Raw genomic sequence first — 25,663 nt, 5'->3', positions numbered from 1 at the left:
AATTGCTCTATGAATGTGGTGTTCTTCATGTATGTGCGTATGTGTTTTAACCAATAACAGACTTGATTTGATTGTTATCAGTGTACACAGTTGTAAATCTCTTAAAAAATGAACAGAAACAATGACATCATGATTTGGAGCTGTCCGTCACAAAGTAGTTCTGAATTACGGGCCGTATTGCACCATGTTTACATTTACTCATTGATCTCTTGATGTTAAAATATGTCCTTTTTTTGCATTTATATTCACCAACTGTTTTGTCAAAGTCACAAGTCAACTTCTCTCTTGATCATTTATTAATGACACATGTTACAGTAACTCTCACTCTTCATCTACCTCATTCACACTCACTTACACGTGGACATCAGGCCCACTGTACTTGCCTGCAGGCTCCCTTGGTCATGATCAGCAGCTGGTCCATTTATGCCCAAGATTACCCTTTAATCTAAATTTCATTCAGGTTCCTTTGAAAGCTTAGAGCCTACAGTTTAGACTCCTGTTTACCATTGCTGCATTTCTATTTTTAGATGCAATGCTCTTATGTAACGCTCACTCTCACATTATGGACCACTGCTGTCTGCTCCACTTGGCTAAATTGTGTACTCCCTGTGTGTGTGTTTGTGTGTGTGTGTGTGTGTCTGTGTGTCTGTGTGTGTCTGTATACTGAGTTAGATTCAATTATATCTCGTAACTTCTATGAAGTAAAGAGAAATTCAAAGAAAGGAGGAGCCAGCATGTATTTAAGATTAAGCAATTATCATACATGTAGTTGGGAAAACCATAAAATCAATCAAGAAAAATATCTAATTCAAGAAAAATTCTGCGTGAGGCTGTGTACTTTTTTATGTCCTCCATTTGGATCTCTTTGTTAAAATAAACTCAAAATAATTCTTACATATTCTCAGGGTGAATATGGTGTAAATCCCAAGAGTGTGTTGTGTTAATGGATTTCTCATGATACTGTAAATGAGCCCTATCTACACTTTATACAGTGTTTCAATAAATGTCGGAACTAATTCTGCCAGTTTTCATTGGATCAAATGCAGAATCCACCAAAACACACTAGGGGTGTAAAATCAGACATTACACTGACATAGAAAACACTCCACAGTAATAAAACAATTAGTTTGATAAGATAATATCCACAACCATGAACTGCACAAATTTCATGTTAGATTTTTGTTGTTGAATTTTCAAACAAGGTATTTCATCTGCTCAAAAAAAACCCCCAACATAATATAACAAATAACAAGTCATGTGTAAAACATCTGAAAACTGCTCAGATTCCTGTGATCAATAACGCAGCAATCAATCAACAATGATGAACAAGTGAACAAGTATTATTTTGTTCAGCCAACGGGTGTAATAATACATAATAGTGTGTTTAGTCTTAAGCTGCAAAAAATATGAGAACATCTAAAACATCTTTTTAATACAAAGAGTCAAGCATTTGTCCCAGAAGTTTTCAAACACAGCCTGCAGGTTTGGCATGACTTAATATATAGGCCTACAACTCATGATGCATGTACAATGACAGACACACCTACTGTAAAAAAGGAGTAGTGATACAGTTCACTGAATACCCCTGAATTCCCTGAATACATAAACGGTAAAAATCTCTGGGTAAAAGAACAGTTTCAAATCAAATTGAAATTGTTGGACACTGAAAAGGTATGTGCAACTATTTCAGAAGAGATAACAAGAGTCCTCAGAAATGATAGACAGTAGACTGTTGAAGGTTTGGAAAAATGTGAAAATATATAAAGAAGATATTTTATGTGATAAAGGCAAAGCAGAAATATAGGAAATGAGAGATAGAAGTAAGAATTAATACAGCTGCAGAGGTTGTGGGATGAAGAGTCAAATAGGCCTATATAAGATTAAAAATAAATAGGTAAATGTAAAAGCATAGAACAACATTTTCTGATTTATAAGATTATACTGGGTACACAAAAATAAGTAAATCTTTAAGCCTCACTGTAAAACCTTTCAGGGCAAAACTGCATGACTGTGAAACATAGTATTTTATCATCAGTAAAACACAGCTAGCCTATTACAGAAGAAGCTTAAATTGTAAAACAACGTGAGAGGTTATGGAAATAACATATTAATACATTTTACAAAGTACGGGACTCATGACTACAAGAGACACGGAAGACCGTGGTATACCAGCAGGTGGTAGTAATGCTCTAAATATGTTACTATCAAAAGCTGAAGAAGAAGAAGAAGAAAAAGGGCCAATCACGAACAGCCAAGCGTTGATGCGGAAAAAGTCCAACGCGGAAGCCACATCCTAAGTCCATTTTTGTGGCATGCATTTGAACTTTGATCACTTCTTACTACATTAATAGAGAGCTCATAAGTCCAGGTGTTAGTATTATCAGAGAACACAGGTGTGTTGTGCCGCAGGTATGTCGTCAAGTGCAGAAGCAGTGTTGCGGGCCGTGGAGACGCCGCTGTTCTGTCTCGGTGCTCTGACCGCGGCCTGGCTCTCCGTGTGCTTCGTGTGGCGGCTGCTGTGCGGGTTCAGGGTGTGGGTGCTGGGAAACGGACGGCTCGTGTCACCCACCACACTGGGAAAGTGGGCAGGTGAGAAACTCTATGAGGGTAATAAACGTCACTGGCTTAAATTAAGGTGGTCTATGCCATTCAAGATTTAGTTTTTTATAGAACTGTGCAAACATGATTTGCAATCAGTGTACTGATATATAGAAAATAACAAAATACTATACACGACAAAAATGTTAGTCAACAAGTTTTTGTTCAGATAGGTGGTGGTTCAGAATAACTTGAACCAGAACTTGAAGAAAACTTTCTTTTGTAAAGTTACTTGTAAAACTAAGGAAAATGTCTCTGCCTTGAGGATTTAATCAGCATTTCTTTATCAGATGTGACTCCCAAGCTGCCAAAATGTAAGAAACAATAAGAAATAGTTTCTGTCTCTAATCCACATAACTCCAATTTCAAAGGAACTTCTCTAACTTCTTTATTTTTGTTTACTGTTTATTCACTTCTTTCCAGTCTTTTACCTTAATGGTTATTCATTGTCAGATTTTTCTTCAATGTAGCCTGACTCATTTTGTGTTACTGTGAAAGAGTTAATGTCTGAACATTAAGCTTTAACAGCCACTGTTCACTGACCTCTTCTGGCTGAAAGTTAAAGTGTGTTGCATCTCTGATCACATTCAGAATCATACTTATAGGTGACGATTGCAATAGCTCAGCTTTTTAATAACCTCACATTAGTCTCCAGTCCGTAATACAAAGCAAAAGCAAACAGCATCTATGTATTAATGAGCTTTTAAACAGAGCATTTAGCTTTAGTCTTTGTCACATTACATGGTCTTAAGCTGATGCTACACGGGGCAACTTTTTGAGCAGTGTTGCTGGGCAATGTTGCTGGTGGAAAGTCCGACTATGTTTTGAATGGATAGCGGTGGTACAGGGAGGGTGGCGGAGTGATGGGGGAAGGGGATTACAGTAGTAATCTTTACCCATTACCATTGACGGCAACACTGGCCAGCACCATTGCTCTAAAAGTTGCTCCGTGTATCATCAGCATTAGATGTTCCAATATTCCCTGCAAGCCTTGGACCAAACTGCCTGAGGAGCAACATAGGAAACACTTACTGCTTATATTATCTAGGCTATGACCTCAAAATTGAACACATAACTGAATTTATTTTTAATTTCCCACAATGTAAAAAAACCCAACTAATTATTATTTTGTTACTAGAACCTATGGCAGAGCTGTTGTATTGGATTTGCATTAGATTGTACAGGTGTACCTAATAAAATGGCCACTCTTTTTTGAACATGTCATGAACAGCCTGTACAGTACTGTGCTCTTGCGCTGTATCATGGGTGTCAAGCACAAAATGTTTACCCTGACTGTTCCTCTCCAGCCTTCTGATATTGCTTCAGATCATACTTGTTACATGTTATGACTACTTTTTCACAGCAACAGTAGACTACTGTGTACTACTATGGTACTTTTCACATGAATTAAAGAATGGGCAGGGAATGATCATCCTTTTGTCATGGGTTGTTAACTGTAGTAAATCTTGTGATTGGATTACGGCTCAAGGGGATTATCAAATCAGAGTGAATACTGTCCATCTGTCCAGCCTGCTCACTGACTGAACCTTGAAGTTTGAACAGACTGCTGTGATATATTAATGTTGGCGAGTCTGGTGTTCAAGGTTCACACACGGTAAAAAAAAAGAAAACTAAAAAGAAGTCCACAGCTATTTGAAGTTTTCAGAATAATGATCTTTATAAGTATTCCAGAAAAACTAAAAATCATACAAAGAAAACAGAAATAGCAATAACCTTTTTAGATACAGTTATATTACATTAAGTCATGCTCTGTCAGTGGAAATGACGAAAATGCTTGTTAACAGTCAGTAGTTTGTTTTTTTTTTTTTTTGTTTACATGTTTCAAGTTTATAAATTATTTTATGTACGTATTTATGTTTTTACCTAAGTATTTTATCTTATTTTTTTTATCAGACTTTTCCAACTAAACTTCTGAGCAGTCTTTTTCAACCTGTGCCGTCACAGTCACATCAGTCTGCTAGAGAAACCCAAATGTTTTGAGGATGCGAGCTGAAGTTGCCTTTGATCTTTTTGTGTGCAGCTAAAACTGGAAACGCATCAGACAGGTTTTTATTCTTGGATTACACATGCAAAATGAGTCAGAATATCCAATGAGGCAAAGGAGCTCATTTGCCTCAGCTGCTGCTTTCATTCACAAACTTTGTCTCAGTGAAGTGGACTTGATTGAGAGCATGGCCTGATTATGTAACTGGACCAGAGCCATTCATAAATGAGACGCAGCATCCTCGGGATTCTGGTTCACTGGTACCCACATCTCTCTCTTTTTTTTTTTTTTTTTTTTGAGTGCATATGTATGTGAGAGAGAGAGAGAGAGAGAGAGAGACAGTGATAGAAAGAAAGTCTGTGGCAGTATTACAGAGAACCATTGTAGTGCTACCCGAATGTACATATTTCAATGATTTCATTTGTTATAATAATTGTCATTGTTGTCGTTGCAGATACAATAGTTGATTTTGATTATTCTTGTACTTCTTGGTGCAATGTTACATTACATTATGGTTTGATTCTTTTTTCATTAGGGTTTGAAAATGATTATATAATCGGTTCATCTGTGATCAGTTATCATGCAGTATAAAATTACACAAAATAGTTAAACATACCCTGTATAATTCAAAGGGATCTTCACATGTCTTGTTTTTCTGAACAACAGTCCAAAACCCAAAGATATTCAGTTCACTGTGATATAAAATAGAGGAGAGAAGCAGCAAATTATCACAAGCTGGTGCCAGGTAACTTTTGAAATTGGATTATAACGAATAATTGATTATCAAAATAGTTGTTGATTAATTATCTGTCAGTTGACTAAATGTTTTGCCTCCATGCTTTGGCTTCTCATTTATGTCGCTGTTCTGATGATGACATGGGTTTGGCTAACCTATATGCACTAATCTTGCCAGCATAGCTTTGCTCACAGGCCAAGGCAAGAAAAAGGCAAGAAAAATGTAAATGTGTGTTCCGCAAACGCCCATACATAGATTGCAATTATTGGTAGAATAAACTAAACATGTCATCTGTCAATTATTTCTGCATGGAATGGTTTGTTGCAAATATATGCACTGTGACTCCCTAGTGGAAAGAGAGAGTCTAGAAGTAGGGCAGGACTTTGGCTCGTATTGTCACAAATATTGAAAAATTAGATATGTTGGGCAAATTCTCATTATGTCTTCTTCATGCGGAAGACGTAAAACAGTGATTTATTCCCAGTCCTTTAATTATGTTCTACAATAAAATGATGTTGGCTATCAACACCCAAATGGTGACACATAGTAGCACTGTAATCAGAACACCTAGCCAGTCTAACCTACATTTGAAGAACACAGCAGTCCCTAAAATAGATCTTGTTTTATTTGACTGAAGGGAACATGCACTCAGCTGTGAAAGCTTTTTTTCTGTTCCGACTGCAAAACAGTTCATTCTTAAAACAACTAAAAATAACTCAGCCTATGTTTTCCTCATCATTGTGCCTGCAGACTCTCCATCACTCTCCCTCCTCTTCTCTGTGCTATTTTTAGTTGCCCCCAGGATCCCCCATGTTCGTGTTTGTCATTTTCTCTCCTCTTTCCTCCCCCCACTCTCTTCTCTTTGGCTCTGCTGCAGCCCTAGAGAACGCTTGGCACCTCAGCATCATCTGTACTCAGGAAGATCACACAAAGGGGAGATGGGTACAGCAAAGGGTAGATAGACAGATGAGTAAGAGAACGAATGAATTGTATTTTCAAAATATTTGCTTAAAATAATCTTTATTATCTCTACAGGGAATTTGTATTAGGCATTGCTGCAACAGTACAAACAACAATTCATGAAAACATCATTCATCAGATGTTAGTGCTTAGTGATTAGTCATGATAAAAATCCCATTTACATAATTATGATAAACAATGTCCCTTTAAATGGATATAATTCCTAAATAAAGAAACATGTAGTAAAAAACTTTAATTTAATTAGGGATGCACAAAGCCAATTTGCTAGATCAGTATAAATGCTGATACTGACCTAATTAAGCAGATCATGTATTGGCCATGATGTGACCAGTTCAAATTAAAATAGTTTCCTCCTCATTGTCATTCACTGTTTTACGCTATGCCACAATGGATGAATCTTTAGTATGAAACAGTGAGTCCTTTAAATTTTACTGGCCCTGGCAGCAGATCACAAATAACCAAAATAATGACCAAGCATGATGAACATTTTTATTGTTAATAGTATTTTAATCTTTAGTTGGCCAAGGCTGATCTCAGACAAAGTACAAAAGTTTGTTTTTAGTCAAGATTGCACTTACTTTGGTGTTCCTTGCATGTAGTATTTAGTGAGCCCAAGAGTCTAAAAACCCCGTTAGTGAACCCTAGAGGCTGCACTTCTCAGTGCACCCAGCCAGTCTGATGTGGTTTGACCTAACCAACCTACCAATATTCCCATCTTAAGTGCACCTCAATCTCACAAGTAGGTCTAAACTACAATGCAACACATGATATAAAATAAGAACAGAATAGTAATCACACACAATTGATACCTAAAAACACAAGATAAAGAACAATACATTAGTTTACACAAGGATGCTCTACAAGATGGGCTTTTCAGGTTACATGGGGACATATTGTAACAACCTGATTCTCCATCCCACTCCCCATCCACTTTTTGTTATATTTAGCCAGAGGTGTGATGAATAGTTCCTTCTGAAAGATAGGAATTGCTAAAAATAGGCCCCTGCTGCTGTTTGTGCCAGGCAGTTTCAGGGCATCCGTTCGCTCGACTGCCACTGATGACAGAGAGGACCTAACTTTCCCTCTCTCTTTGTCCTCCTTATTCACCTCGGCTGCTCTCCACGTACCTCGTCCTGCAGTGCATCTGTCTATACTCATAATCAGCCCTTTACCCTTGAAAGTCAATTTATTTTATTTTTCTACAGCTTTTTGTGCTTGGCCATTATTAGTGGTTTTACACCGCACTTTCCAGGGATCCTTTGTCAACAGTCCATAACTCTGACATATTTACCATCAAATTTCTGTGGTGATAGTTTCTGAAGTTGGTGCTCTTTGTTCATCTGTGGTGGCTAGCGCAGCTTAGTTTTTCTGCACTATTTTTAAGGTGTTAAAATGCGTCTCCCATGGTGTTCAGGGGGTCGAGCTGGAACATGGGGCAGCAGTCAGCTCGCAACCACAGATCCAAATCACACAGCTCTGGAGTCAAACACCTGCAAAAAGCATCGGAAGGAAAGAGGAGAGGGACAAGAAAGCAAAAAACTACGGGAGACGGAAGAAGTCGAGTTAGCAACATGCATTAATGGGATAATATTGCATACAGATGGAGAGGAGGAGATGGGGGCCTCAGTGCATTATGGACAGTTCCCTGGCAGTCTAGGCCTATAGCAGCATAACTAAGGGATGTTTTGCCTCACCTGAGCCAGTCCTAACTATAAGCTTTATCAAAGAGGAAAGTCTTAAGTCTACTCTTAAATGTGGAGATGGTGTCTGCCTCACAAACCCAAACAGGGACCTGGTTCCACAGGAGAGGTGCTTGATAGCTGAACGTTCTGATGCCCATTCTACTTTTGGAGACTCTAGGAAGCACAAGTAACCCTGCAATCTGGGAGCACAGTGTTCTACAGGCGTAATGAGGTACTATGAGCTGTTTAAGATAAGATGGTGCATGACCGTTGAGGGCTTTGTAGGTGAGGAGAAGGATTTTAAATTCTATTTTACAGGGGGCAAGTGCAGAGAAGCTAATACAAGATAAATATATTTTTTCCTGGTTCTTGTTGGTACATGTGCTGCAGCATTCTGGATCAACTGAAGAGTCTTATTCAGGCTAGAAGTAACAAATGAGTGGACTAGTTTTACTGGAGTTAAAGGACATATCCTGATCAAAGATAACTCTATAGATATTATATAGATCTAGAGACTATATTTGTAGTCAATGCGTCTATGAGGTGTTTGGGGTCAAATACAATAACTTTAGTTTTGTCTGAGTTTAACATCAGAAAATTGTAGGTTAATATTTTTAGGTCCTTAAGGCATTCTTGAAGTTCAGCTAACTAATTGCTTTCATCTGGCTTGATCAATAGTTATAATTGAGGATCATCTGTATAACAATGAAAGTTTATGGCGTGTTTCCTGATGCTATTTCCTAAAGGTGAATAGAATTGGTCCAAGCACAGAACCTTGTGGAACTCCGTGACTAACTTTGCATGCATGGAGGATTCATTGTTAACAAACTGAGATTGTTCTGATAAATAGGTCTTAAAGCAGCTTAGAGCTGTTCCTTTAATGCCAATTAAATGTTGCAGTCTCTGTAAAAGGTTAGGATTGTTAATGGTGTTGAATGCAGCACTCAGGTCTAACTAGACAAGTATAGAAGCAAACCTTTTGTCTGATGTGATTAGAAGATCATTTGTAATTTTCCTGTGATATCTCTGTGCTATGATGCAAGTCCTGATTGTGAAGGTGTGGTCTGACTCAGAGCTTACACACAACAGGAAAGTCTATTTAAACTGTGCTCATGGGCACAAGTTTAAAGCTGAATGCAAGTTTAAGGCTGTAAATGTCTAGGTCAAAGTCTGTAGACACTTGTCCACATATCTCTTATTTTGGTCCAGGGTTTTCATGGTTTGGGAAAGGATCTTTCACTCCAATAAAGAAAACTGTAGTGTTTTTAGACAAAAGCATTTTCCACCTATGTGGCAACAGTTTGAGTAAGGCCCTTTCCTATGTCTACCTGACAGTGTAAATGCACAAAGCACAAAGCCAGATCCATTAAGACGTGGTTTTGACACTTGTGGTGTGGAAGAACTTGACTGGCCTGTAATTAGCCCTAATTTATACAGTGGGGAGAAAAGGGATATGATACACTGCTGATTTTGCAGGTTTTCCTACTTACAAAGCATGTAGAGGTCTGTAATTTTTATTATAGGTACTCTTCAACTGTGAGAGACGGAATCTAAAACACAAATTCAGAAAATCGCACTGTATGATTTTTAAATAATTAATTTGCATTTTATTGCATGATATAAGTATTTGATCACCTACCAACCAGTAAGAATTACGGCTCTCAGACCTGCCCTCCTGTTCTCCACTCATTACCTGTATTAACTGTACCTATTTGAACTCGTTACCTGCATAAAAGACACCTGTCCACACACTCAAACAGACTCCACCCTCTCCACAATGGCCAAGACCAGAGAGCTGTGTAAGGACATCAGGGATAAAATTGTAGACCTGCACAAGGCTGGGATGGGCTACAGGACAGTAGGCAAGCAGCTTGGTGAGAAGGCAACAACTGAAAATGGAAGAAGTTCAAGGTGACGGTCAATCTCCCTCTGTCTGGAGCTCCATGCAAGATCTCACCTCGTGGGGCATCATTGATCATGAGGAAGATGAGGGATCAGCCCAGAACTACACGGGAGGACCTGGTCAATGACCTGAAGAGAGCTGGGACCAAAGAAAACCATTAGTTACACACTACGCCCTCATGGATTAAAATCCTGCAGCGCACGCAAGGTCCCCCTGCTCAAGCCAGGGCATGTCCAGGCCCGTCTGAAGTTTGTCAATGATCATCTGGATGATCCAGAGGAGGAATGGGAGAAGGTCATGTGGTGTGATGAGACAAAAATAGAGCTTTATGGTCTAAACTCCACTCGCTGTGTTTGGAGGAAAGGATAAGTACAACCCCAAGAACGCCATCCCAACTGTGAAGCATGGAGGTGGAAACAACATTCTTTTCTGCAAAGGGGGCAGGACGACTGCACCGTATTGAGGGGAGGATGGATGGGTCCATGTATTGCGAGATCTTGGCCAACAACCTCCTTCCCTCAGTAAGAGCATTGAAGATGGGTCGTGGCTGGGTCTTCCAGCATGACAACGACCCGAAACACACAGCCACTAAAGAGTGGCTCCGTAAGAAGCATCTGAAGGTCCTGGAGCCAGTCCTAGCCAGTCTCCAGACTTGAATATAAAATATTTGGAGGGAGCTGAAAGTCTTTTTTGCCCAGCGACAGGCCTGTAACCTGAAGGATCTGGAGAAGGTCTGTATGGAGAAGTGGGCCAAAATCCCTGCTGCAGTGTGTGTGCAAACCTGGTCAAGAACTACAGGAAACGTATGATCTCTGTAACTGCAAACAAAAAGGTTTCTGTACCAAATATTAAGTTCTGCTTTTCTGATGTATCAAATACTTATGACATGCAATAAAATGCAAATATTAAAATAAAAATCGTACAATGTGAATTTCACAGTGAATATGGAGAAGAGTATCTTTCCTTATTACATTCAGTGTTTTCATAGTTAATTTAACAGTATTTACTTTGTCCTTCTCATTCACTTTCTATTTGTCCTTTTCCCCCTTTTAGTTGTGACAGGAGCCACAGATGGGATTGGGAAAGCTTATGCGGAGGAGGTAAGACTCCCTCAGACTGGACAATATCAGACTCATAACTAAACAAATAAGAGGAGGAGGGAGTTAAATGGAATCTCTCTCTGCCTCTGTCAAATGCTTCAGGAATATTAAATTATTTATAAAGGTGTGCTTGAAAATCAAGTTTTGTACCTGTAATGTTGGTTTTGTAAGCTTGAACATTTTAATTTGTATTTGTAATTTCAATGGGTCTGTTTTAAAAATACATATTTGTAATCGTAGTTCTATAAATGTGTGCTTTTGATTTGTACCAGTGATTTCTGTTTGAAACATTTGTATATTCAGTAACATTCTTCTTTTATTTTGTTGAGGCTGAATATTTAGGCCTCTGTCAACTGTGCTTTGCAAGTTTGTGCATTCCGATCCATGCCTTCAACCGTAATTTCATTTTAAGTTCACCATTTGGGAATGCTAGCTAAGTTAGGTGGCAAGCTACTTAATGTTGCCTAACTAAGAGAGCCTGTGTCAAACTTTTTTCTAAATAGTTAGACTAAATTTTAAAAATAAGTTAATGTTACACCTGAAGTAACGCCTAACTAATCCCTTGATGCAGACTCCTAGGAAGGCTGTATTTATACTTTGAGAAAGAGAGAGGGCAAAATTGATTAACCGTTAGTTCTGCACCCTGTGTGTCGTCATTGCAAGTATATGTTGCTTTTATTGTTTAATATGTAGGAGTATATAGCTATACTACAATGCATTTTCTGTTAACTAGCTAGTTAATGATGTAGTTCTGTTTTCACACAGTAGAGTGTACCCTAGGATCACTATTTCATGCTCCAGACTGGAGTTCAGTTCGTTATGAGTAAAATGATGCATAAAAAGGATGATGTGATGATGTTCCAGATGTGCTGCAACAACAGATTAATGCTTAAAATGTAAATCATTTATTTCAGTTAAACATACTCCAACGAAAATAGGCACAGAAAACAATGGTAATGTGGTTAAAGCAGGAAAGCAAGTAAATCAGTCTGCATTGATCTATGAATGAATGTGGGCGTTTCTTACAGTATCTGCTGGCCACAGGTGCTTAATACTGTATGAAAAGCTTCTTCAGTTCATGAAATCCCTGCAGCTTCTAAAGTCAGCATGACTGTTAAATCTGCAACCTCTGAGAAGTGCTGCGCAAGAGCACAGTGCCATTGCGCACGGATGTTCATTATGTTTACCTTTAATTAAATCACTTAAAATTTCCTACTTATTACACAATAAAAGTAACATACTTTCAGTAATGACACACAGACTTTAGCACGGTCAATCTCTTTTTCTGTCTCTCTCTTTGGATAACAGCCTTCCTAGGAGAGAGCATCAAGGGACTAATGTTGGGTGTCGTGCCCAGTGTGGCGACATAGTGCTTCGCACCTGCCAGATTTGGCTTCACTCAACTGGTTTTCTGGTAGGCCACAGCGCCTCACGTGCCTCTACATGTAACTAAACATTTTCTCTCTTCTAAGTGTTGGGTGTAGTGTCAGACCTTGTCTGATCACCATTGTAGCTTCACTCAACACCACACCTGCTTCTACACATGACAAAGTACATTTTGTAACGTCAAGTGAGGTGCATCTACCATAAAGTGTAGTGTAGCTGTGGCACAGGGGATCATATTAACATTTCACCTAAATGAACCTATAGAAATGGAAGGTGTGATGCCAGAGGTTGATCAGCTATTAGAAGTATTGTCAGGCGCTAAAAAGGCATTTGAGTTACTGGTGTGCATACATATTGATATTTTCCACCCCTCATACAGTGTGTACAAAACATTTTACCACACAGTTTACATCTGTCAGATGCGCCTGCCTCACAGCTTGTAAAATTGAAGGCCATGGCTCTGAAGCACAATTTACAGGTAAAAGCCTAAGGGCACAAACATGGTCCACACAAGTATGCAAACGCAGATACTCTGAGGTACGCAAGATTGATTTCACGTATCATTGTGTTCTGGAGTGTGTCACTCAAAAAATCTTAATGCAATCGGGAGCTGTAGTCTGAGCGTTGCAGGTAGTGGCGCTAAAGCATGAAACAACAACAGATAGCTGACACCTTCTGTTTGGGTTCACTTCATCACCCAAAACAACCATGGCTGACAAGAATGACGAAACCCAATCTGAACATGTCCGTATCACGGATGTATTAAGTAGAACCATATGCATAGGCATATTTATGACATTTTGTCACCTCTTCCTTCAGACAGGAATGCAACTGAAAACGTATATACCGTTATCATCACGCTATGATTAGCACTATAACGGACTTTAGAGAACTGGTGATGTGAGCACCCGTGTAGTATGTTCACTGATGTTGAGCGCTTGTGCCTGCTTGGCCAGGTGTCCTAAATATAAAAGTTCTTTTAAGAAGATTTTAGACCCATTGCAGGATGATCATCATCATTGCATACAGGCAACTCAGCAATGCAAGTCATTACTTTGGCCTGTAATATGTATTGAAGTGCACACATGTGTCTCCTTTTGTTGACTAGAATTTTCTTGTGTGCAGCTTGCCCGCAGAGGCTTTGCCATTGTACTGATCAGCCGCTCTCAGGAGAAGCTGGATGATGTATCCAAGGCGATCAGTGAGTTTTTTTTGTGTGTGTGTGTGTGTGTGTGTGTGTGTGTGTGTGTGTGTGTGTGTGTATAGCATACATAAGAACAAATAAAAGAAAGTGATGACTTTTTTTAGATGAGCTGCATGAATTGTTAAGAATGATCTCCAGTCCAGCAGCTGTCATACTTAACATTATATTAGCCTTGTGCCTTTGGTCCACAGGTACTGTGGATTTCCCTTGACTGAAAGATGGGGAAATAGTTTGACTGATGAATTAAATAGTGATATTGAGCTGCACACTGTATTTCACATTCATATATATGAAACTATACAGCCTTATTTATCCTGAATTTGAAATGTTGCTGCCATATTGCACTGTGTCATAGTCCAGTAGGACTAAAGACTAAATGATATTGCATTGAATTGCGTTTTATTTTTTTATTTTTTCATGAGTGAGTAGAGATTCAACAGGGCTCTTATGCTTTTGGTTATGAGGCAGTAAAGTCTCCTGTTGGAGCTGAAAGTGAATCTGTCCAATTAAATGAAAGCTTCCCTCTTAAGGGAGGGATATCCTTACTGACGATGAAGGATAATCCAGGGCTTAATTATTTTTTTTTCTCTGCTCAGCTCTTCCCTTTCCAAGTGAGTGTTTGTTAGCAATGTGGTCATTCATAGATTTCTGGTATCTTTTATTGTTTATATATATATTAAATAAAAAATATGCACAATTAAATTTTACATTTATGCCCTCAGCAAGCAAATGTGGTGTGGAGACCAAAACGATTGCAGCAGACTTTAGTGGCCTAGATATCTACTCTAAGATTGAAGATGGACTTGCAGGACTGGAGATTGGAGTATTGGGTAAGACTGCAGCAGGTGCTAAGGCCAACTCACTATTCATATAATGTAATTAGTTGGCAAATTCAATCTGAATAAAGGCCTATAGACAACAGGAATTCTCTATAATCCAAATATAAATTTTTCATGTAATTAAAAAGGTTAATTTATCCTGGCTTCTTAAGCCCTTTGCTGCCCTCCTAAGATTGGAAAGAGAAATAACATTCCACATATAAAATATATTATGTAGTATTTGAATGACACATTGCTGTTATTTTTCTCTTGTTAACAGTGAACAATGTTGGAATATCCTATTCATACCCTGAATTCTTCCTCAACGTCCCCAATCTCAACACTGTAAGTTAAAGGTTTAATACTGTTCTATTTGCCATGAATGTATAAATGATTATATCATACAGGCAGATGAGGTAATTAATTTTTTACATGATTATGAGGAATAGAAGTGGTAATAATAGCTCATCCCATAACACACATTTTTATCTCATTTTGTCTTTTTATGCAAATCTTATTTCAGTGTAGTTTGACCCATCTAGCTCCACTACAAACTGGATCCTTTCCAGGTTGCTGTATTGACAGGTTCAGAATCATATCAGTTTTCTGCCTTTTATAAATGTTACTTGAATAGACAAAAGGGCCCTTGTGTGCAGCTAGAACCGAACTTAAGACAAAATGAAACTGCACAAAGATGGCCAGCCAAGTTAGACTTTATAAAATATTGTGCTTTTGTACAGTCTTGCTTACCTAAGGCGAGTCTTTGGTATTTTCTGAAAGTTGGTCACACATGGCAAATACCAGACAATGAAAAAGCGTAGCACAAGTGGTGAAGAGTCATAAAGTTAAAAAACTGACTCAGGAATGTGTGTTACACAACTTTATCTACCCAAAGTTTTCTGATATTAGCCACAATAATTACAGACTTTCAGAAGTTACATAGTGTCGCTTTAAGGTGAACAGCCTTTGGTATTTGAGCAAATATATTTTTTGTTTTCAGTTCATCGACACCATGGTCAACGTTAACATAACATCTGCGTGCCAGGTGAGTATTATTATTTTAAAACATTGATGTAATTGTAATTTGTTTTTGAGTCTGATCAACAAAAAATACCCCTTTTTAATGTCTAGGGAAATAAAAATCGCAATTCCCCTTCAGGTTGATATTGAGTGGCAGTGATTACAGCCTTGTGTCTTTGTAGATAGAATGATCTGCTTTGCAGCTGTGGGTACTTCAGGTGTAACCGGTTACCGGTTGTTCTTTGATAAACTGCTTAAGTTCAAAAGAATAAAAAATGACAAAGTTTAAGGGGTTTAGACATGGACGTCTGTGTTGCCTTGAGTGATGAAGTTTGTCCAAGTGGATTCAAATGGCTGAAGTAGTTTGATCCACTGTCAGGTAGTCCCGCACACCAATAAACACACACACCAACACAGGGAAATAAAGCATATTAAGTCACTTCCATCCCTATTCTCCATGTTCGGCTGTTCCCAGAGCAACAGCTAAAGTCCACCCACTCTCTTAGCACTTAATTTATGTCATTCAATATTTGTTTAAACTGCTCCCTCTGCTATCATTATCATTTCCTTTCTCTCTTTGTCTTCCCTCTCCTATCACCTCTCCACACACAACCCACACAAACACATCTACAAATGTGGATGCCCACCTCCACACACTTGTCCACAACCCACCCACATTAAAATTAAAATGTTTCTGTCTGTCTAATGTTTCTACTCTGTTTCTCACCCAGATGACGCGTCTTGTTTTACCTAAAATGGTGGTGAGGTAAGTTTGTTTGACTTAAGCAGTAATTAAGTTAATATATCATTGATGTCTGTGAATCTTCAGTTTTAACACCAGCTCAAATGCATTAAGCAGCACACTGGGCTGGATGATAAATGGGCATTTGAACCATATCGCCAGTCATAGCAGCACATAAAGCATCAGCTGATAGTAAAGGAACTAACCAGTTTAGTGAATAAACCTAAAGACAAGACAAATCTCCAATTGTACCTTGCAGATCTACACTGAAATATGTGTGCATTAAAATGTCATATTGGATTTGACTTTTAAATATACAGTATAAATACAGTACAATATAAATACAGCACTTAGTTTTTGCAAAAGATAATTAACAAGCTTATCATTTTTTGGGAAATATAATCTCTTTCATGATACATACTGTATAATCTGTAATTTTGGCAACTGTAAAGTTGTGATAGAACTTGCACGAGTCTGCATTGCAGCCAATTTATACAATTTTCTGATAATTTTAGACCGTTGTAGCTGAGTGAAATTAAGTCTGAAATTTCTTGTTTAGATTAAATATTGTATGAAAGCTGGAGCCAAAATATCCTCAGATTGTAAATATTTAGGTGTTTATGTTACTGTGTGTTTGATCTTATCAATATCTACCAGCTCTACTTTGATGTACAACAAGAACAGTTTTGGTTTAACTTGCCAGCCCACATAGTACCATGGTTCTCATCATTCATGGAGTGATCTAAGGCTGAAGTGTTGGCTGCATGGCCCCCCTTTGTCTCATGCTTTCAATTTCTTCTTGGTGTAAAAGTACATTTACTTATATTCCTTCCTTCCTTCCAGGAAGAAAGGGGCCATCCTCAACATCTCGTCTGCCAGTGGGATGTACCCTGTTCCTCTCCTCACTGTCTACTCTGCCTCCAAGGTAACTGCAAAACATTGTTTATGACCTTTTATTCAAGTGTTAACTGAAGTGTTATCTACAGTGGCATCCCAGCATCATAAACTGTTTACATCTTACCATATACTGTGGTCCATGAGGACAAATCCATCTTTGTTCTCATGTTATGAATTATTCTGTCCAATCCACCAACATAAATTGAGGCAAAGCATATTTACTGATGAAGATGGATGTTAGTTCAACATTTATGTAGGGTTTAAGTGAAGGATCGTCTTTTTTCATATTTGCTATTTTAATTGTTGAATATAAATAAGTTGGTGACTAACTCGGTCCCGAGGTAGTGTACCAATTAAAAATGTTTATAGGAGCATGTGGTGTCATAATGTTTTATAACCGTCTCATGAGTGTTTGTTAGTTTAAAAACAGCCTGCTGTTCACAGTTTCAGCTGATTAATTTGCTGGTGTCTTAATTCTGGGTCATGTTTATCTACTAAATCCCGGTTTCTGCACTGCAAGTTTAAAAGTGCATCTAAAATCCATTTAGGGTGAATCTTTAGTTTAATGTGCAATTAAATGATCATTGCAGTTCATTACACCTGCTATTAACATTATAAAGGACGTTATACATAAACTCTTTGAGCACAGTATTGAAATGTAGTGTTTTGTAATCTTTCTTACTTGAACTGTAGAATTAACTAAAATGACTTGCTTTTTTCTTATATAGGCGTTTGTGGACTTCTTCTCCCGAGGACTGCAAGCTGAATACAAGAGCAAAGGCATCATCATCCAGGTATATATATATCATGAACCTTAAAACATTAGTTGCTACAAGCCCACATGGTTTTCCTAAAGGCTTATTGGTTCACTATAGTTAAAATGCAATTTTGAGCAAAATCCTTTTGTGGATTTGAGACTAAGAAAAATCGTCTCAACACTGTCGATACTTTACCAAGTTATGTTCATTTACCTTTTACCATGTTTCCTTCTTTTTTTTCCCCCAGAGTGTTCTGCCATTTTTTGTTGCAACCAAGTTAAGTAAAATCCGACGGGCTACGCTGGACAAGCCCAGTCCAGAGCGGTATGTTTCAGCTGAACTCAACACTGTGGGGTTACAAACCCAGACCAACGGCTACCTGCCCCATGCCATTATGGTAAGTCTGGGTATGTAATGCTGGTAGAGAAGAACAAAGAGTCTAATACAAATGCATGTCATGTATTATTTTCAAATCCTCACTCATTCAGATGCGGGCTTCATTTAGATTTTTTTCAAAAAAGGAATTATTGATTTGTTAAACAAAAACAACAAACTTGAGCTGAAATTAGTTTGAAAGCACACACTATCTATTTAATACATCAGTTGTCAAATGATGTCTGTGTGGACTGAGGAGAAACACATTTCAGGCTGCTGACGAGCCAGGATTTGTGTAACCATTTCTTGAAAAGCAAGTACAGTTCCTTTACAGAATACAAAATGTCTCCCTGACTGTAACTAGCCATTGCAACAATGTTTGCATATTGTGGATACTGGGTAGATACTGAGAATGACTCAAGATCTGCTGAAAGTGCTTCCATCAGTTGGAACTTTAAATCACACTGATCTGCCTGATTTATGCAAATGTGGTTCATTTTATATTATCAGCCTGAACAATTGAAATGCAGGTAAGGGAACACAGCTGGAGCACATAAGCGTGATTCCACTCTTTGACACAACTACAACTGGTTTCTCTGTAGAAGTAATAGATCTCGTACAGTGTAACACTCATTAGAAAAGGTGTCACATTACAGATAGTCAAGGTCTTTTCATGGCACAAGACTGAAACCTCATCAGGCTGAAATTTCACTTTATACAAGAGCTTCCTACCTACTTGTCTACATTCACTAAATTAATGTTGTGTCAACAGTTGCTAAAGCATCTGTCAAAAGGTAAACATCCTCTGAAATAATGGCGTGGGATGCTCCACTACCTTGCAGTATTGTCTGCATCCTAGCACAGTAATTACACTGTGGAGACACAAGCATCAGCAATGAGAGGCAAACACAAAAATAGTTCAGGGCCGGTATTTATCAAGTTTCTCAAAGTGTCATTTTAGTCTTAAGTGCTGAGAATTCATGAAATTTATTTCTTTCAAAGTTAAGTATAAAAGCAAGTTATCAAATTTCTTAAAGCTAAGAATCCCTCTCACTTTCCAAGTTATTTAAGACAGCTCGAGAGGTCTCAAAAGTGGTTAGGAGTTGCCAGTAGAAGCTTTTGATGCCACTGTGGAGACAGAGACATGCGCAGATCTTTCAGGAGAGGAAGAATGTTTGAATTATTTGACAACACGTACGACGGGGTGGGAAAGCGCAGGCATAATCTTTATCAGCGAGTTTGTGAGGGACGTCATCTCACCACTGATTTTACGCAGCAATACATTTTCAGCTAAATTGTAGGTTGTGATGATGCTTTGTTTGCCACAGGAACAATGCAGCAAAGCTGATGATTTTGGCCCATCATAACCATTAATAAGCCGAATTGTCACTTCCCAACAACACCCGCCGTAATCCAACAGAAGCAAACACAATTCATGCAAATAGCAGACTTTCCCAGGAGTAGTAGGTGCAATTGATGGCATATCAACTTTATCTTTCATTTCCAGTGTTTACGTATGTAAATATTAATAATAATTAAATAAAATTCTTAATTGTTAAATGTCTGTTGAACGTAAACTCCTCTTAGAAATTCCACCGTTCAATGTGAATTTATCTGAGAATATTCTTAAATAAGGAAATCTATTCAGTGATTGGTCCTTGCCTACATTGTCATCCAAAATCCTGCTTGCGGCACAGCAAAGTGTTGTGAATCAGCTCTAAGACTGACACTTATGATTTTGTCCTACACTTCACTCAAATTAGGACTTAGATGCTTGATAACTAACTTTTAAGCACAGCTTTGAGCAAAGATGTTTTTTTTACTCTTAAGTCAATTCTTGGCAGTGTTCCTATGAGTAAATATGAGAAGCTTGATAAATACAGGCCCAGATCTTTTGGCTGTGTACATTTTGGCAGAGGTTACAGAGAGCAACAGTCATTTTCTCCTTCCAGTTCCTCCATGCTGAGTTGGATACTGCTGAACTATGCAACCTGAATATCAATGATCATGTTTATTGATATACCGTCTGTTTTTTTTAGCAGTTCTTTGGATGTATAAAACCTTTTAAAGCCCACCGGCTTGCCCACATGAGCTACTTCCAAGGTGTGCATACTAATATAAATGTTTAAACTGTTGTCAAAATGGACAAGTTTGGTTATATTCGCCACAATTCACTCGTTCGGTATATTTTACATAAACCCATGAGCACTAAAGTATAATTCATTCAGAGACAGAACAAAAGTGGTAACTCTCCTATCTTTGAAGAGGTCATAAAGTCCAAATATGTGTCCATTTCTTGATTAATTATATATTCCTTTAGTCCTTAAGGGTCCACCGATCAAAAGAATAAAATGTTTTTTTTCTTAAAAATGAATCCAAGTTGAAATAACTATGGTGACCTTCTACTTTCATCTTTTCTAAGGTAGGCTACCGGTGTTTTGACACAAGGTTCTCTCTCTCTCTGTGCAGGTTGGCCTACATGCGGTCTCTCATAGCTAGATCAAATGAATTTGTAATTGATGTTATTTGATAGCCTAATTTTTATACAACTAATATTCACGGGTTTAAATAAACAATTTGATAACTAACAACACCATCCATTTCAGCATAGCACCTGTACAGTGCAGCTTCGCCGCTCTTCTCCCAGTAATAATCCCCAGTTCACCAGTATCTAATTGAGACTACTTTAAAGCGGCAATCTGCAACCTTGTTCGCGTGCAAAAACAACAATAGATGTTCTGTCCTTTTTTCTGTTGTTCATCTGTTGAGAGATAGATATATATATATATATATATATATATTTTTTGGATGCACGATTAAGATAATGTCATGGTAAAAGACCTGCAACAATACAACTAAATGGATATGGAAGTTAAGGGCACTTAGAATTAATCTAATAATTCTAATGAATTTAATGATGTATAAATTTAGAAAATAACAATTTTCAGCTTTAAAGTAAATTATCAGGAGAAATAAAAATGATGCAATTAGAAGGGTTTTTATTGGTAATTAATTAACTATGGTAATGGTAAGTCAATGAAAAAACCATTTATGATGCCTCATAAAACTGCTCCTTGCTTAAAAAGAGAATTTAAGTTTCTTCAGAACAAAATAACAGTTTGAGCTGCCATACTGTTGTCAGGCTGCCTTTTTTACACCTGGCTGGGGGACTACCGATGAAAATTAGCACTTTTTAGCTAACTCGGGTACATTTACATTGTTTTAATGTTGATTAATGTACACTGTCCCCTTTCAAATAAATAAAGAAAAAGGTAAGCTGTTGCTTTAACTGTCATGGGTAAAGCAGAAAATATTTTATAACTGTAATTTCAACTGCCTACTAATGCACAATATAAAAAAAATGATGCAAATTTGGTTAATTTGTCCAGCGACATAAATCTACCATACATACTTTGTAACTTTTGATAACATCCGAGGGCTATGGTTTTAAAAATGCTGAAATGGAAATTTAAGTTTGCAGAGACAAAATGGCTCTGAATTAGGCATTATTTGAAAGGAGCATAGGCATCAAAACAGTGAAAGTGCCTGATTTTTCCTTTGCACAAACTTGCAAGGAGCACAGTCGTTGCTCCTGTAGGTTGGAAATTAATAATGAATGCTAATCTGTTATTTGTAAATGCCACCAGCTGACCATGTAATTTCCCTCTGTAGGGCTGGGTGACTACAGCTCTGCTCCCTGCCAAGCTCCTCAACAGTTACATGATGGGGATGGGTTTGTCCCAGCGTGCTCGTTACCTGAAGAAGCAGAAGCAGGGATAGATCAGCAGCGGCTGGGAGCGACCGCAACAGACAGGGGGGACCAGCTGTGTTAACAACTCGTCCAACTACCATCATCATGGACAAAGAAGAGAAAATGTGACAGTTTCTAGGCAACATCTCACTTTCCCTCCCTCTGATTCTCCCAGTCAAAGATGATGTGAGGCAGTATCTGGCCACAGTTGCCACTACACATATTCAATCCAAACAGCTGTGTGAAAAATACTGAACAAGATGGTGCTGCTCATTGATTGATCAGCTTTAATGAATGAAATACTAACATGAAAACTAAAAACAATTCCTAAAAGTCTGCAAAACGCGTATGTTTGAGTGTATGCTTGAGCCTCCTGCAAGTACGTGGAACAGCTCTGGATGATGTGGAATAGCTTAAAGCTTTTTAGTAGAACACTGGAGGTGGTACTTACTGTTAACAATCTCTAGAGCACTTAAACAATGTGCTATTAAGCTTTAAAGGCTGAAATGTTATTTTTGTGATATTAATAGCTTCCTTAATTCCTCTTTTTTTGTGTCAGATGTTTCAAAGCACTCAGCTTTACACCTTTCCTTCTTGAGCACCAACTCAAAATCATTAAAGATCTACTGGTTTTTTTTTATCTTAATATTTTCTAAACAGTATTGATTTGGTGGTGAAGGGACAGAATGTATAATTTACCAAACTACATTTCATCTGTTAAATGAAGAGGAGGCTCTGTAGACAAACAGCCAGCACAGAGAGAGAAGTTGTGATAGAATATAAAAATGTGTTTTGTTTACATACTAAATGGATCAAATCCACTCTTATAACTGGTGTTACTGTTGGGCACAACTTTCTATCTGAAAATTCCAGAAAATTCTCTCAAAATGCAGTGTGTGACGTTAATCTCAATCTTTTCACTTGTGTTTTCTTAAACCCAACAAAATGCACAGCAGAGACAAACTAATAAAACAATGTAAAATCTGACACATTTCTTTTGGGAATCTTTGAGTTTGTATGTTCATGGAGAATGTCAGTAGTAGTCTCATATATAACTTGTCTTGGCTCAGATATCAGCTTTAAGTTATACTGTGTTAATCCCGATGGAAGATTTGTACTTGACATTTCACTGATGCTAACTGTTTAGTTGGTTTTCTCAAGGGTAATTGTATTGATGTATTTGTAATACCTGGGATCAAGGTGCAAAACTCACTTTTGTACACCAGCCAAATGGCTAGTGAATGTTCAAAACCTGCCAGCCACTCAATAGATTACCATTGTTTTTTTTGGCTGGTGAGGGAAGCAACTCAAGCAGCCACATATTTTACCAGTATTTGGCTAGTGCTAATTGTGTGCCCTGCCTGGGATGCATAGTGTTTGGGGAAAGCAGACCAAAAAAGCAGAACAGTTGTCCACCATTAAGATGTACTGACTATTTAGAAAACTACATTGCATTTGTAATTTCAGCCATGAATAAATATCAATTCAAATAGCTTCATCCAGTCATCTGTCTGTTCTGACTTATGCCTTGTTTCATTTTTCGTGTTTTGAATCACATGACTGTAAAATGTCGACCATAAAAGAGACCAATTTTAGCCTATGTTATACTAAGGTAATGGGAAGGCCTGGCAAGATAACAGTTGTAGTTTTAATTTCTTAATGGGCTTTGTAAGTATAAATAAGCTTGGAGTCACATACCACCTGTATAAAGTATGTAAATCTCTTTATGTGGAATCTCTTTCCATCACACCCAAACAATGACTGTTAAAAGTCAAACTGTTCTGTGTTTAAAAAAAAAAAAAAAAAAGCCCTATATACCCATGAAAAATCAAAAAACAAACTACCGCACACTGGTCTGACTTTACTACCTTTATTGTGAGCAGCGCGTTTCGCCCATTGCTTCTTCGGGCTCACATAGTGAAATTACAAAAACACTTACAGGTGTGCTAAGTAGACCCCTGTGCAGGTCATGTGACCAGCACAATCCATGTTTTGCATGACACCTATAAAATCAACATCTTAGGGAATTTAGTGAATACATCAATAACACTTATTCAACTCTGCATTTCACTATGGTACACAGCCAAAACAAAAGTTCAATTTCTGGATCTTTCGATCACAGTAAATGAAAACAGACAACTGGAGACATCTATCTATCGAAAAGAAACTGTCAAAAATACTATTTTACACGCTACTAGTTGCCATCCTAGCCATGTCATTAGTTATATTCTATATGGTCAGTTTGTGAGATTAAGAATGATATGTAGTGAAGAACATGATTGTCATATAAAGGCTAAAGAAATGGCTGGATGATTTAGAGAACGGGGATATGATCAAGCACTTATTGACCAGGCTGTGGAAGAAACCAATAGAAAAGATAAAGAATTATTGAAGCCTTCCCCTAAATCTGTTGGAAACAGAACAACATTTGTGTCAGAATATTGTACCATTTCTAGACAAGTTAAACAGATCATAAACAAACATTGGAGTATCCTAGAATGTGACCCAAATTTGAATCATTTAGCAGTGTCTAGACCTCATTTTTGCTTCAGGAGAGGGAGAAACATCAGAGATTTTGTTGTCAGTTCCATGTATAAAGAACCCACTCAAACAAATTGGCTTTCATTACAGCTTTATGGGAACTATAGGTGTGGCAAATGTGTACATTGTTAAAACACATTTGACACTAAAATATTTAACCATCCACATTCAGGAAAGAAATACAACATAAAAGAATGTATTAATTGTCTATCTACCCATGTTGTCCGTGTATTGAAATGTCCATGTGGCTTAATGTATGTGGGCCAAACTAAACGGAATCTCAAAGTGAGAGTGGCAGAACATAAGGCAGCCATTAGAAATGAGAACATGGATTATGCCATTTCTAGACATTATAGAGAGAAAAAACATGGTTCGGCCACTACCCTTAAATTTATTGGCATTGAAATATTGCGTCCTAATCCAAGAGGGGGTAACTTGATTAACCAACTTTTGAGAGGGGAAGCTTTTTGGATTCATGAATTGAACACAATTGAACCTCATGGACTGAATGAGACACTACATTTGAGCCCATCCCTGTGATGTTGAATATTATGTCTAGCTCTGAGGTGGGTTTTTCCTTTAGAGAAAGTTAAGATTCTGAATGTCCTACCCTCCCCTTTAGGGATATATGCTAGAGTTAGGAACATCAGGCTATTTTGCCTCATGATATTCATGAGGTCTTGTTGTAATTCTTGTAACTGATGTATGTTTAAAATATATATATTGTGATGTTTGTTGATCTGTTTGGATAATTAGCACATTCTTGCCATTTATATTATAATACTTTGTATAAGATGTTGATTTTATAGGTGTCATGGATTGTGCTGGTCACATGACCTGCACAGGGTCTATTTAGCACAACTGTAAGTGTGTTTCACTATGTGAGCCTGAAGAAGCAAAGGGTGAAACACGCTGCTCACAATAAAGGTAGTAAAGTCAGACCAGTGTGCGGTAGTTTGTTTTTTGGTTTTTCATAGACTTATCCTGCTATCTACCAGCACCTAATTGTTGTTGCTGTGCTCGGGGAATTTCTTGTTTCATTGCCCTATATACCCATATTTTATTATTTATCCTTTTACAGCCAGTAAATCAATCAGCTCATATAACTTCCTTGAGTGATTTTACCATTATTCGTCATTTTCACAGTCCATACAAATGTGTTGCTT

At 37.8% G+C, this 25,663-nt stretch overlaps 2 protein-coding genes across 2 annotated transcripts; both read left to right on the top strand.

Annotated features, from left to right (window-relative positions):
* Nucleotides 1–2,251: 2,251 nt before the first annotated feature.
* hsd17b12b (hydroxysteroid (17-beta) dehydrogenase 12b) lies at nt 2,252–23,454 on the top strand. Its single transcript, XM_046032826.1, has 11 exons — nt 2,252–2,589; nt 10,959–11,005; nt 13,517–13,592; nt 14,318–14,425; nt 14,694–14,758; nt 15,414–15,458; nt 16,165–16,199; nt 17,019–17,100; nt 17,801–17,866; nt 18,078–18,227; nt 21,878–23,454. Exons 1-11 carry the CDS (start codon nt 2,412–2,414, stop codon nt 21,983–21,985), a joined length of 960 nt encoding a protein of 319 aa, XP_045888782.1. The 5' UTR covers nt 2,252–2,411; the 3' UTR covers nt 21,986–23,454.
* On the top strand, nt 22,305–25,143 carry LOC123959274. Its single transcript, XM_046033229.1, has 3 exons — nt 22,305–22,335; nt 24,394–24,604; nt 24,635–25,143. The coding sequence occupies exons 1-3, from the start codon at nt 22,305–22,307 to the stop codon at nt 25,035–25,037; spliced, it is 645 nt and encodes a 214-aa protein (XP_045889185.1). The 3' UTR covers nt 25,038–25,143.
* The last annotated feature ends 520 nt before the right edge of the window (nt 25,144–25,663 follow it).

The sequence above is a fragment of the Micropterus dolomieu genome, linkage group LG20 (genome assembly GCF_021292245.1).
Source record: "Micropterus dolomieu isolate WLL.071019.BEF.003 ecotype Adirondacks linkage group LG20, ASM2129224v1, whole genome shotgun sequence".
Lineage (NCBI taxonomy): Eukaryota > Metazoa > Chordata > Actinopteri > Centrarchiformes > Centrarchidae > Micropterus > Micropterus dolomieu.
This window is presented reverse-complemented; position numbering and strand designations above follow the sequence as displayed.

What these genes read in the sequence shown, in the direction of transcription:
- hsd17b12b (XM_046032826.1), top strand. Translation starts at nt 2,412, where the DNA reads ATGTCGTCAAGTGCAGAAGCAGTGTTGCGGGCCGTGGAGACGCCGCTG. An exon ending in GCAAAGGCATCATCATCCAG is followed by an intron (nt 17,867 to 18,077) that starts GTATATATATAT and finishes TTTTTCCCCCAG; the next exon opens with AGTGTTCTGCCATTTTTTGT. An exon ending in ACCTGCCCCATGCCATTATG is followed by an intron (nt 18,228 to 21,877) that starts GTAAGTCTGGGT and finishes TTCCCTCTGTAG; the next exon opens with GGCTGGGTGACTACAGCTCT.
- LOC123959274 (XM_046033229.1), top strand. Translation starts at nt 22,305, where the DNA reads ATGTTTGAGTGTATGCTTGAGCCTCCTGCAA. An exon ending in TATGCTTGAGCCTCCTGCAA is followed by an intron (nt 22,336 to 24,393) that starts GTACGTGGAACA and finishes CATTTGTGTCAG; the next exon opens with AATATTGTACCATTTCTAGA. An exon ending in CAGCTTTATGGGAACTATAG is followed by an intron (nt 24,605 to 24,634) that starts GTGTGGCAAATG and finishes TTGTTAAAACAC; the next exon opens with ATTTGACACTAAAATATTTA.